Genomic DNA, 12879 nt, shown 5'->3' with positions numbered 1-12879 from the left:
TGGGTGGAAGGATCCCATCCAATGCTGCCTAGAGGCAGCATTGGCAGCAGCTTCAACCTCCTCTCTCTCGTCATTGTTGCTGCATCCTTGCATGGCGTAATTGGTCACGCGGTCCATGACCCTACAAATCACAAAGCACAAAAAGTTGTGTGACTTACAGTACAAACGAGATATATGGTTAATGTTCAGTTGAAATTGGCTATGTAAATAGATTGTTGTGCTTAATCATTACAATATAAGTGTATGACCCATAGCCATATTATTACATACTGAATTCTCGTTTTTGCAAAAATTTGCATAAGGTAAGTGGTGCAAACAAGGAACTGTTGTTAAAGGATGGCTATGACTTCAGGACTGATGACAAGGAAGTGCTATGTTGGCTAATGCAGTTCCAAAAGATCCAAGACAAGTGCTAAGTGGCTAAAGGATGGCTATTCTTTCACCATATTATTGTCTATCTAGAACAATATTATTGCATGATCCCTACCTACCTTTAGGCTGAATACATAAAAAAGACAGCAAAACTATAAGATAGAACAAGCTCAACACAAGTATTGTTAAAAGAGTGCCTAGATACAACTGCTAAATTGCTAATGCATAGTAAAGAATCAGCTTAACCATTACGTAAAAAATGCTATTACATAATAGTAAAATTGCTTAACTGAAAGGGAAAGGAATGCTAGATAACTCAATCATCAGAACCTCATCAGGTAACGGTACAGTGTCGAACCAACTGCTCATCCTTTTCAAAATAAATACTACTCCAACAAACAAACGATCAGAAAACCTATGACATAAATTCCTACTTGAACAGCAAACAATCAGGTAACTAGCAGTATAAAAAGTCAACGCATTTTCGATTAGATCATGTGTGTATAACTGAAATTACAGCCATCACAAATATCATGGCAGGAAGGATGTTGCTCAACCTTGGGTCAAATGCACAAAAGAACCTGCACATGATCACTCAGCAAATGTCAGGAATGTCAAAGCCAACAACAAATCGCTCAATCTCAACTACCAATATTTTACCCATTAATGTCAGTTGAACTATTGCTAAAAAAATGACCAAAATGAATCTTCTGTATGGATCTTCATACAGAAGCATAACATGCTACTTAGCAGATGCAGAACATGGTAGCACAAAGTGAAAGGTAACTTAAATTCCCATTATCATCAACACTATTACAATAACAGCTACTTTAATCTACAAACCAAGTTTGCCAATTCCAGCTTCAGTTGCAAATCTTCTGTTCTATCTCTAGAAACAAACACGGCTCAAATCGTTCTTGAAATCCGCCACCTAGCCTACCGTGCACACCAGCAACCCCAAGCAGCTGAGAGCCGCGTGCCTCCACTCTTCCAATCCCGCACCGAGAACCCCCGAATCACCCAGATCTTACCCGCAGCCGCGACCGCGGTGGCCGGCGGCGATTTGAATACCGAGCAGCTAGCAACCTACCGGCAGCTTGCTCGAGTCAATAACTAAACAACGAAATCGAACAGCATACCTTCCCCTCCGGCGCCGCTTCGAGGAAGACGGGATGTCGGCGGATCTGGAGATGAACCGCCGTCGAGCGCGTGCTGACCGCCGCCTCTTTCGTCTCCCTTCGCCGCTGCCCCCTCCCTTTGCAGATGACGGCCGAGAGTCACTCTCGCCTTCCCCTCGGCCGGCCCCGAAGGACGAACTGCCGCAGTCCTCCAGATCCGCCGCGCGCCGGGGACTCCGCTCGGCTGCTTCCTCCTGCGCCCGCGCAGAAGGGGATGGAGGACGCCGGCCGGGACTTCCTTCTCCCCGTGCGCAGGCCCCAGACGCCCCCCGGCGGCCCTCGAGCGCAAGGCCGCTGCCGACCGAGCCGCGTCCGCCGCTCCTGCGCGTCCCGCCGATCTGGCCCCGCCGCCCCTCTTCCAGATCTGCTCGCCCACGGCCCGCCGCATCCGCTAGGCCCTCCCCCACCGGCGACCCAACGGCGGCCGTCGCTTTCCCCTCCCCGGCAATTTCTTCCCGCGGCCACGCGGAAGGCGCTGGCGGAGATGCGGTGGAGGGCGAGGCGAATGGAGGACGGCGCTGGTGACTCCCTCTGTGCGGGACGCAGTCGCCCTCCCCCATTTTACCGCACGATTTGGAGAATGCCGCTGGAGCGCCCGCTTGCTACAGTGTCCCCCGATAATACGGTAGCGAACCGTTTACCGGGTCTCGCTGGAGACAGCCTTAGCTCGTACAGGAACCACATCCTATATAGTTCCCTAGTTGAAGGTTCCCTTCTCACTGCAAATTTGTCTGCAGCCATTTTTTGTAAGACATTCACTTTTATTGATCGATGAGTCTTTTTCTTCTTAATACAAGGAATCATAGTCCTCCTATATTCATTATCATCTACTCCGGATGTTCAGTAATGCAAAGTGTAAATTATTTCGACCAGATTCTCAAAGCTGTGCAAAATCATTATTTTCTCACAAAATGTATCATTTGTAGTTATAACTTATAAGAACAAAATACATACTGGTGTGGAAGTTTATAAGCTATTCATCCTATTTTGAAGTGTACTATGTCGTTTTAGTTTTGTTCCAAGTCGTCAAACTTCTCTGATTTTATCCTGTTTATAGAAAACCACACTAACATCTACAATACCAAGTAAATACAATGATAAGATATATTTCATGGTTGATTTAATAAAACTGATTCAATGTTAAATAAGCATTTTGATTTCAAAGATGAGTTTAAACGGAGAGTCAACATGCCATACTATCAACACAAAAGGGCCTAATCCTCATTATTTCTTAAATTAGTGCCATATTTAAAGTTTATGCTCTGTAAACAATTCGAGTCAGTTCTACTCAAGAAGACAAATTGGACATTTTATAATTCCTTAGAAAGAACAAATTGACACATCCTAGTACCTATCTTGCTCCTTCCTGCACAAATTCTGTACCTGAAAACAGTCCCCAAGACCCTACAGTAGAGAGCCATAGTCTAACCTGCTTTTTTTTTAACTAAATCCTCCTGCTTTCAGTGCTGGGTTTTTTTTAGGGTGCTTTCAGTGCTGGTTTGCCAGATGCCATTGACCCTTGAAGCTTTGAACACCAAACAAGAACCTGGTCTGGGCCGGCCGACCAAAGCACACCCTCCTCCTCCCCCACATTTTCCTACCGACGGCCGCGGGGGCCACACGGCGACAGCTTCTTTGGCTATTCTTCCGGTTTTGCCCCCGCCGAGCTCAGCCGGGGAGGCGCTGCTCTCCCACTCCGCTCCACACCAGATCCAGCCTCACCAGCTCGACCCCATGGCCGTCCGCTTCCTCCTCGCCGTCGCCCTCGCGCTCCTCCTCCGCCCGGGGGAGGCGTCCGTGCACGAGTACCGCGGCCTCGGCTTCGCTAACAAGGGTAACGCCTTCATCCTCCACGCCGGCAGCGAGGGCCTCTACGCGGCCTCCCCCGCCAACGCCACCGCCACCGCCAATGACGATGAGGACGCCGCCGCGGTGGCCGACTCCTTCATCCGGTAATGTGCTAAATAGCAGCCGTTCCGGTTCGCTCTCTGTTCGCTAATTTGGTTCAATGCGTGCGTCTGCAAGACAATGGGTGGGTAGAGCGGGGGGCGGATGCCGGCGGCCAAGCGGATCTTGGATCCTGCCGAGTGCCGACTGGAAGTCGAGCATTCAGTTTTGTGGGACACTTCGATGGGTAGGGGTTTTGTGGGAATTAAGTAATCTTGCGCGTTGGTGTCATGGTGTGCAAGAAGTGCTGTGTCGGTGGCGGCTGGAAGGTATCCGAGATGTGCATTGCCCTGATGCTGGACTTTGCTTAGTGGGAAGCAAGAATTGAGCTAAACAGACTAAACCTCATCGGTTTGCAAAAGTAAGCTTTTTGTTAGTTCTTCAGGTTAAACATAATGTAGGGTGGCATTGGTGAGGGGCAACCTCTGCAGCTGCAAGCCTGCGTTCTGTACTTGTAAAAACTGCAGATGCATTTAATGAACTGAAGATTAAAGAAGTTACATTTTCTCCATGGAATCACGGTTCTGCAGTCAACAGTTATTGTGCTGATTACTTTCAAGATGCTGTGCACTTTTCATTTCCTTGAGTTTTACATACAAGTATGTTACTTATCATCTCGAAAACCCTTCCTTGCAAGCACCAGGGCAACCATGTTAGCCACTGTTGTGCAGAAATGTGCACATGCAAATGCAGTAGTTATGTGTTTTTTTTCCTTTGTTACTTTGACTGAATGAATCAAGTTGCACTTTCTCACTTCTGTATAATTGGATAGGCTCCAGAGATTTGACCTTCAAATTTCTACTGCTTTTCAGGTTTGACAAGATTACTTTTAGGAGACCAGAGGATGCTGTTGATTCTGTGAAGGAGACCAGTTCAGCTAAGGTTCAGGTACTTGTTTTCGAGATAGAAGACCGTGAAATGATTGGTGGATCAGCTTATGGAGGTCAGAAAGCTATTTGCTGTACCTCAGATCTTGCAAAGTTAGGAGCTTGCATAGAAGGTTCTGTCATCTACCGCCCATCCCAGGTAAATCCTGGTTGGCCAAAATTGTTTGTTGCATCATTTGATGGAAGTGATCTGATTGCAACGCTACCGTCAAGGACCATTCCGATAACCAAAACTGGGATGTACAATATGTACTTTATACACTGTGATCCTTCACTTGCTGGTTTGGAGATTGAGGGGAAAACCATTTGGAAAAATCCTACTGGGTACCTTCCAGGTCGGATGGCACCTCTTAAGAACTTTTTTGGACTGATGTCTTTTGCGTTTGTTGTACTTGGGATCTATTGGTTCTATCAGTACATGAAGTCTTGGAGAGAGGTTCTTCCACTTCAAAACTGTATTACTCTCGTGATTACACTGGGCATGTTGGAGATGGCATTGTGGTATTTTGAGTATGCTGAGTTCAATGAGACTGGAATTCGGCCAAAGGGCATCACGTTTTGGGCTGTCACGTTTGGAACTGTTAAGAGAACAGCTGCTGAAGTTATTGTTCTCATTGTCTCAATGGGATATGGAGTTGTCACGCCTACTTTGGGTGGCCTGACATCCAAAGTGGTCATGCTTGGAGGAACATTCTTTCTAGCAACAGAAACTCTTGAGTTGGTAGAAAATCTTGGTGCTGTGAATGATCTATCAGGAAAAGCTCGGCTTTTCTTGGTTTATCCAGTGGCCATTTTAGATGCCGCATTTGTTGTTTGGATATTCATTTCTCTAGCTAAAACCATTGGTAAACTTCAGGTGAGTAAACCTCTTCTTCATATCCTTTATTCGTTCTCCTGCAGTATCAGTTCAGTTCTAGCCCATTATCCTTTGTGCTTGCATTATCTCCCCCCCCCCCCCCCACCCCCAACTTAAGAGGCACTGGCTTATGTATACAACACACTAATCATTCCTAATCTTTTGTCTCTGGATGATAGGCAAGAAGGCTGATGACCAAACTTGAGATTTATAGGAAATTCGCAATTGCACTGATTGTGTCTGTTCTGGTGTCTGTTGGCTGGATTGGCTATGAGGTATGCTTATTCATGTCAAAACCATACTTTAAATCTAGGATTATCAAGGGACATTTCTGCATCTCAAATAATTAGATTAGTTGCAGCAGGAGTGTAACTTTGTACTTTTAAGAATCTGGCCATTTTGCCTTGTTCGGGTTCTTTTGTTTGCAACTTGGTTATGCATCTGTTTCATAATTAATTGATGCCGTAACACTTTATTTTCTGCAGATTTACTTCAAATCAACAGATGTATTCAATGAACGATGGCAATACGCATGGATTATTCCTGCATTCTGGCATGTTTTGTCTTTCTCGCTTCTTTGTGTAATTTGCTACCTGTGGGCACCTTCGCAGAACTCAATGAGGTATAGTCCTAATCCTTTTGTAACTTTCAGCTGGATGATGTTTTGGTTGTGCCATCTCATGAGAATTTCCTGTTACAAATGGAAAAATTTACAGCTCCTTGTTTTTCCATCTCAGATTTGCTTATGATGCAAGCGAATTCTTCGACCGGAAGGACAATCTATCATTAATTAGGCCAGCGCCCAGTGCTTCCAAAAATGGATGGAGTTTATCTTCTACACCAGATGACAAAGCAACAAAGAATGTGAATACCGAAACATCTTTTGATGGGGATGACGAGGAAAACAAAAGGGAGTAGAACTTATTGTCATTCGATCGGGGGAGGGAATATGCAAAGACGTGATCCATTGAAGTGGACAATGGAGCAATTTTGGTGTTTAGCAGAGGATTGGCCTTGTTAATTCTAGTTAATGAAATACTTCACTTGAGGTTATTTCTTTACTTGATTCATTTCCACAATAGCTTATTGGCTTATTGCACGGCCAGTCATGCTGTTATCATCATAGTCTGAATGATGATACATGATAGGAACAATTAGTCTGTGGCATTATGAAGGGTTTATGCTGTATAATATTTATATTATAGACATCATAGTGCTGGTTCACGTGAACTCGGCCTATGCTATGTATGTTAGAGGATAAACTATTTTACTGGATCTTTGTTAGAATTTCACTTGATTAAGTAATGTTTCAGTATGTTTTTGTGATCAAATGTTATCAAGTCAGATCATGGGTCAAAAGCAGCAATTCAACTATCTGATTCAGACTTTAAGCATATAAGTATTGAAGAGCTCTTTTGGGATGGTGTTCTAAGTGATAAAATGTAGTGCTAGCAAAATTTCTGTGTTGCAAACTAGCAAGGTCCGCTGAACCTTGGTAAACTGATACGATTGTATATATCTAATGATTTACATATACACCATGTAGCTTCTGGCTTCTCGAGGTGTGATGTCACAGGGGATCCAATTGGTTGATGGATGGATCACTTCGATCCAAACGAACGACGTTTTAGGCCTGTTGGGAATACACCTGACTATAACTTTTACCTTGTTTGGTCAGCCACGAGCCCATGATCGGTTAACAAAACCATAGTCAAACCAATGGTCATTGTTTCCCTTCTTCCTGTCTCCGTCCGACAAGCATTCGACCAGCCAAGGGAACCTGCACGATTCCTTCATGCGCATTGTCATCCGAGGAATGGTTCCTGGTCTCTCGAGAATGTCAGTGCTCCAACATGCCAACATCCACATGGCTCCCCCTCCCTCGTCAGCCGGCACCCAACACCAACTGAAGCCGAGACCCATCACCTGGAGTCCTGGACGGCCGGCCGCCGCCGCCGCCGCCGCCGCCGTGGCCGCAGCCGAGCCGCCCGACCAGGCAGGCGACCACTAACCGTTCGCCGCTGGGGGATGTGCCAAAGCAGTGGCCGGCGAGACGCGACCCCTCGCTCCGCCTAGCCGGTTCACGAGCCGCACGGCGCCGCTCACGGGCGCGGCTGGCACCGGCAGACACGGGCACGCCTCGTCGCTGTCTTCCCGCTGCCTCTTCCAGTCTTCCTCCAGGCTCGTGTGCACTTGCCATGCCACGCGATGCCTGTCGCCTGGGCCAGGCTAATCATGCTTGAGTTGATCAGCAGCACATCTGCTGCGAGCTGGCATTCTTCCCCAATCGAGGAGCAAAGCAAGTACCAACATCAGGGCAACAACAGTACCTGCAGAACATGGTTGAGCAGAATCAATCACTCAGTTAGAATCACCCGCAATGGGTCCGAGAATGAGTCAGCGGCTACGTGTATGTTTTTGCACGTCTAGCAGGTAAATGCTGGGAGCGATAAGCGTTATGTTTTTTTGGACGGATGAAAGTGGTTGTTCTATGCTGCCCCTGTACACTACTCTTTCTGGATCCAGCGACTCGTAAGAAAAGCACGGACCAAGCGAGTACATAAGTTGTTGTATGTTGAAAAGTTGAAGAAGAGAGAAAAAAAAGTTAAAAGGGATGAGAAAAGGTTAACGGGAACAATCATTTAAGAGAACAAGCATAACTATAATAAGATAGGAAACACATCCATCAATCTTGCCCCGTCATATGAGAGTGACGGTAGTGCGCATCTTCTCAACGCGCTGACAAGTACAGACTCTAGCGTAACCATGGTCGGATGCTGACAAGCACAAGCTCTAGCATGGCCGTGGGCAGACCCCCTCAAAGATCAACAACATTTGAAGCGCAACATCAATAATCTTCATCGGCAATGGAAGCTACTAAAGATCAACATCCAAATCTGTCTTTGTCACTGTAGCACAACGTCCCATGCTAACCAGAAAAGGAGAAGAGTATACTAAAGACTGCCTCTAACCAAGCTCGGGCTTCCCATTTTTCGAATCGGCTCGGGCTTCCAGTTATTATTTTTAGCTAAGAGATAATTAAATGAAACTGTTCCGGGCCTGGTTTCCTCTAACCAAGCCTGGCCCTATAGCAGATGTGGACGGGCCAATGCCTAGCAGCCTCGGGCTGGACCTGAAACGTTTGGCTTTAGAAAGAGGAAGCATAACTAGCGTAGGGAAATTATGGACATGGAAGTCGACGACAAGAAGCACCGAGACGATGTAGTAGCATTGTGGTTAGTTGATGGCCGATAATTTCTGAAAATTTGTGAGAGAAGGAACGGTATACGATGCAATCACGGTGGAGTGTTGATGCGATCTAGAACAGATTAACCAAGAAATTAATTGATGCTTAACATGCATGCCTATCCATAGCAAGCTGCAGGTAGTGTTTAACATGCATGCCTAGGAAACAATGTACACCATCAGGGATGCCTCTTTGATGACTATGGTATTGGAGGTATAGATCCTTGGGAGCAGAAGTAGGAGAGAGGGGACGAGTACAAATGAAAAGGCTATAGTTAAGGTAAGCATGCATTTATTGGGCCGTATCAATGAGAGATCGGAGGACAAGGAGAGGAAAGTGGATCACTACTTACTTCCAGTGACATACATTAAAGCACTCACTTAAATCTTCTTCTAAAAATCTAAGAATAACTTGTCATGCACTGACTAGTTCACACTAATTGAAAGAAGGCCATCGACATACTTCACGCTGCGAGGAAGGAGTATTTACCGATTATGCATAACAATATCACCCTAGATTGATTGATATCTATACCTAATTATGTATAAAAGAACATGTGCGATCCAAGGCACGGCAGTAGTCCATAGTCCCTAAATAAGAAAAAAAGATGATAAAAGGAGTAAATTCTAAAATTTGGCTCTCATTACTCGAGAGAAATGGAGAGGGCATCCTGCTTATTTTCAGTCAAGTAGAATGCTTGCATGGAAAATGCAACTGTAACTTTGATTATAGGTATTATTGTAGTTCTATACTGACTGAAGTTGTAGTGCACCCTGATTTGCTGTTATGACCGTAAAGAGATATAACAAAGAGGATCCTCCAAACAAATATTTCAAAGCCAGAAAAGATACGGTATTGCATGACCTTACGATTCGCTGTTATGACCATAAATAGATATAATGAAGAAGATGCTCCAAACATGTATTTCAAGGCCATAAAAGATGGTAGGAATTACATAATCTTATATATGCGTAACCCCAACACAATTTCATCTATCAAGCAGCATTCTTCAGATACATGCGGACCACCAAAAAGATGATGAAATACTCAGATACTGTACATGTCAAACAATTAAGTTACAGGTTACAACTATGTTACATGACTGAAAGAACATTCCTATATGAACATGCTCCTCGCAAAAAAAAAATGAAAGAGCATATTGTAACAAATGAACAAGCAGCTCGCTTACAGTGGAAGAAGAAACGGGACTTTTGGCAGCTTTGTCAAGATCCTGATCCCGCTTCAGATTACCTCTAATCGAAGAAATCATCACCACCAACTATAGCCTTGAGTCTCAGAAGAACAAAACAGAAGACCCGACTGCACCTGTTGGCCTTCCCCCAAAAGAATTAAAGAATACAAGGCACGAACACCCAGCCTTTTGAAGCCATCGCTTTCATCCATGAGATCTCCTCCGGTTATGCGGCGATGATGGAGCCCCCTCGAAGAAATCTTCCATTGCTATCTCAAGATCCTCAACCGAATACTTGATGTACATCTCTGGGTGCCTGCCATTCTCTATGTGATGGCGGAACCTGCCAAGGAAGGAACGATACGCTGGGAGCAGCTTCTCCGAAATCGAGATCCTAAGCTCTTCTCTCAGCTGTGTGTCCGGCACATACCAGGCGGACTCGATCTTGTGTGCCGCCTCGAATGCGCTATTGAAAGCCTTGAATCGCTCCCGCAGTGCAGATTTCGATACCCCGGACGAGAAGCCACCACTGGCATGGAGGCCCTCATCTCTGAGACAGTTCAGAATCTTCAGCCATGCGATTCGCTGGTAGCTTGTGGCTGCCAGCCGGAACTTCCCCGTGAGCCGCTTCAAGTACTCATCCCCAATCAGCCCCCGGAGCTCAGCTGAATCCTTCACCTTGTGCACGATGTAATGCACGTTGTTCATGAGGAACAAGTGGTACAGTGCTGCATCCTTGTAGAGTAACGCCTTGCTCTCAAGGTTGTGCTCAAGAACAGCAATGATCCAGACGAGGTGAGCGGCAAGGGGCAGCTGACTGTCAGGGTCGGGCAGGTCGAGATCGGGGAAGGCCGGTGCGGCCTCATTGCCCTCAGCGAAAATTCGGGAGGTAGCTGATGGTCGCGAGATGATGAGCTCGGAGAGCGTGGTCTTGTAGTCCGAGATGAGGCTGCTGTAGTTCATCACGTAGCGAGTGAGCGGGTGGATGGTGCCGCCCGGCACCGGAGTCTTGGAGGGGTCGCGGAGCACGGCGTTCTCGAACTCGGAGAGTATCCCGCGCACGGCGTCGGCCAGCGGCGACCTGATCTCGGCAGCCTGCACGTATATGGACTTGGCGGCCTTGGAGGCCGCAAAGATGTCAGAGATGTCAGGCAACATGTCGGAGAGCGCGTCGTGCAGGTCGATGATCTTGAACAGCTTCTCGGGGGAGCGGCGCCCGATGCTGATGGCCTCGGCGAAGCCGAAGAGCTGCAGCGCCGCGCCCTTGACGGCCTCGGTGAAAGGCGCGTCGTGGGTGGCGACAGCCGCGGTGGCGGTGGCGGCGGCGGCGGAATCGCACAGCGGGAGGTCGCGGAAGATGTTGAAGCAGAGGCGGCGCTCGCTGGCGAAGACGGGGACGGCGGCGCGGGCGGCGCGGATCCAGCGGCGGACCTTCGCCTCGAGGGCGTCCCCCTCGAGCTGCTGGACGTCGCCGATGCTGAGCTTCTCGACGCCGAGGCGGCGGAGGGCGGAGTCGACGGCCGGCTTGCGGACGGAGGCATACACCTGGACGCACTCGCGGCCGTACCCCGCCTCGGACATGCAGGAGACGATGGCGTGGAGGTCGGAGATGGCGTCCGCGGGGTACAGGTCGACCTCGCGGATGCTCAGCAGTGAGCGGTAGGTGCGGCGGCGGCCGACGGAGGACGACACGGAGCCGCTGCCGTCGTCGTCGTCGTCCTCCTCCGCCGCCGCCCGCGTGGCATCGGAGTTCCGCCGGCCGCCGGACGGGGTGAGCGAGCTGAGGCCAGCAAGCGCCTCGATCTCGAGGTCGAGCGCGCGCGCCGCGAGCACGTGGCGGAGCTCGTCCTCGAGCCGCGCCATCGCCACCTGGACCGAGGCGCAGGCGTAGCCCGCCGCCGACGGCGGCGCCAGGCGGCGAATGTCGTCCACCGCCTGGAGGAACCGCTCCGCCTCCACGCGGTCGCCGGCGCCGCCGAACAGCATCGCATGCTCGTCCCCGGCCCCGCCGCCCGGGGACGCCGCCGTGGAGCCCCACCGCATGACCACCCTCTCCGCGGCCTCCAGCTCCGCCGCGGCGGATGCCTCCATGCCGCCTCGGCTCCTACCGCCCGCTTGCTCCCCCCTTCCTCCCAATCTACGCTACAGCAGCGCGCGGCGGCCCCCGATCGCGCTCGGGCTTTCGACCGAGGCGGAGCCCGCGAAGAGCAGTGTGGCACGGCGAAAGCTAAGTCCTAGGCTAGGCAGCAATCAGCGGCGGCGACGCGATGGAGAGGAGGGCGCTGTCCTGTCTGCTGATCCCGCTAATATTTATACCTAATCGCCTCGCTCATCGCGGCGACTTGGCTTCCTCTGTTTGCGCTCCCATTGCGTTAGCAAAGCTAAGGCTATACGCATCACGCTATGCGCTAATTGTCATACCGAACAGAATCTAGCCACGCTATTTGTTTAGATAGATTGGTTTGGTGCAGCAATTTTTTGGCGCATTCTGCAACGTTATTGCGCCAAACACTACGCTAATCGAACAGAATTCAACTACTTCCGACGGATATTTTCTACGGAAGCCGCAAAATTAATTCGAGAATGTTGGACAACGCTGCGGAGGCGGGCCTATTGCGCCTATTTTAGTATAGTGATGCGCAGTACGCCAACTTTAACAACTTTGATATGTATTTTAGCGTAGAGTTACGAGTATCTTTTTACGGAAAGATGCGCCAAAGTGATTTGGCGCTGCGCTAAATATGCGCGATGCGGATAGTCTAGCCAACCGGCAGGCCGATCATCGGCTGACGGCGGCCGGCACTACGGACCCACCTGCCGGTGGGGTATCCTCAGCGATGGGCCCGCATGTCAGTGTCTGGTGCCGAGCTTGTGGGCTTGTGGCTCGGCAGCCGACAGCCTGTCAGCAGTCGCCAGTCTCGGCTTACGGCAACCTTGACGTGGTCAAATTCGTCATCACGGCCGTCCATCCATTCCATCACGTGCTGACAACCCAGTTAATGAGTACCGATAACCCCGGTGGTAACCGGCGGTCCTGGCGCACCACGGACTCCCGAAAACAAAACCGTTGGTTGCTAATACGAGGGTCAGGAGACAGTTACGGAGCGGACACGTCAGGTGACGGACGGTGACGACGGACCGACGGCGAGGCGACACGAGGCAGGAAGGTAAGCTGACAGCTCATTCCGGCCGGTCCTCTC

At 49.1% G+C, this 12879-nt stretch overlaps 3 protein-coding genes across 4 annotated transcripts; 1 reads left to right on the top strand and 2 right to left on the bottom strand.

Annotated features, from left to right (window-relative positions):
• LOC112882227 lies at positions 1-2015 on the bottom strand. Of its 2 annotated transcripts, none has more exons than XM_025947237.1 (2): positions 1512-2015; positions 1-121 (listed from the first exon to the last, which is right to left on the bottom strand). In XM_025947237.1, exons 1-2 carry the CDS (start codon positions 1936-1938, stop codon positions 105-107), a joined length of 444 nt encoding a protein of 147 aa, XP_025803022.1. In that variant the 5' UTR covers positions 1939-2015; the 3' UTR covers positions 1-104. The 2 variants fall into 2 exon arrangements, with proteins under 2 accessions (XP_025803022.1, XP_025803021.1); XM_025947236.1 differs by lacking the exon at positions 1-121 and adding an exon at positions 717-953.
• Positions 2016-3165: 1150 nt separating this feature from the next.
• Positions 3166-6571, top strand: LOC112879615 (transmembrane protein 87B-like). Its single transcript, XM_025943955.1, has 5 exons — positions 3166-3502; positions 4310-5240; positions 5420-5515; positions 5726-5862; positions 5978-6571. Exons 1-5 carry the CDS (start codon positions 3285-3287, stop codon positions 6156-6158), a joined length of 1563 nt encoding a protein of 520 aa, XP_025799740.1. The 5' UTR covers positions 3166-3284; the 3' UTR covers positions 6159-6571.
• Positions 6572-9539: 2968 nt separating this feature from the next.
• LOC112882760 (exocyst complex component EXO70B1-like) lies at positions 9540-11928 on the bottom strand. The gene has a single exon (XM_025947893.1). The coding sequence runs from the start codon at positions 11768-11770 to the stop codon at positions 9884-9886; it is 1887 nt and encodes a 628-aa protein (XP_025803678.1). The 5' UTR covers positions 11771-11928; the 3' UTR covers positions 9540-9883.
• Positions 11929-12879: the final 951 nt, after the last annotated feature.

This window comes from Panicum hallii, chromosome 2, assembly GCF_002211085.1.
Source record: "Panicum hallii strain FIL2 chromosome 2, PHallii_v3.1, whole genome shotgun sequence".
NCBI lineage: Eukaryota > Viridiplantae > Streptophyta > Magnoliopsida > Poales > Poaceae > Panicum > Panicum hallii.
Note: the sequence above shows the minus strand (reverse complement) of the source record. Positions and strands in the feature narration are given on the sequence as shown.

Bases quoted from the DNA above. Each gene is read 5' to 3' on its own strand.
- LOC112879615 (XM_025943955.1), top strand. From the start codon at position 3,285: ATGGCCGTCCGCTTCCTCCTCGCCGTCGCCCTCGCGCTCCTCCTCCGC. The intron at 5,516-5,725 runs GTATGCTTATTC...TATTTTCTGCAG, and splicing joins TTGGCTGGATTGGCTATGAG to ATTTACTTCAAATCAACAGA. The intron at 5,863-5,977 runs GTATAGTCCTAA...TTTCCATCTCAG, and splicing joins CCTTCGCAGAACTCAATGAG to ATTTGCTTATGATGCAAGCG.
- LOC112882760 (XM_025947893.1), bottom strand. From the start codon at position 11,770: ATGGAGGCATCCGCCGCGGCGGAGCTGGAGGCCGCGGAGAGGGTGGTC.
- LOC112882227 (XM_025947236.1), bottom strand. From the start codon at position 1,938: ATGCGGCGGGCCGTGGGCGAGCAGATCTGGAAGAGGGGCGGCGGGGCC. The intron at 954-1,511 runs GTATGCTGTTCG...GATCATGTGCAG, and splicing joins AAGCGGCGCCGGAGGGGAAG to GTTCTTTTGTGCATTTGACC.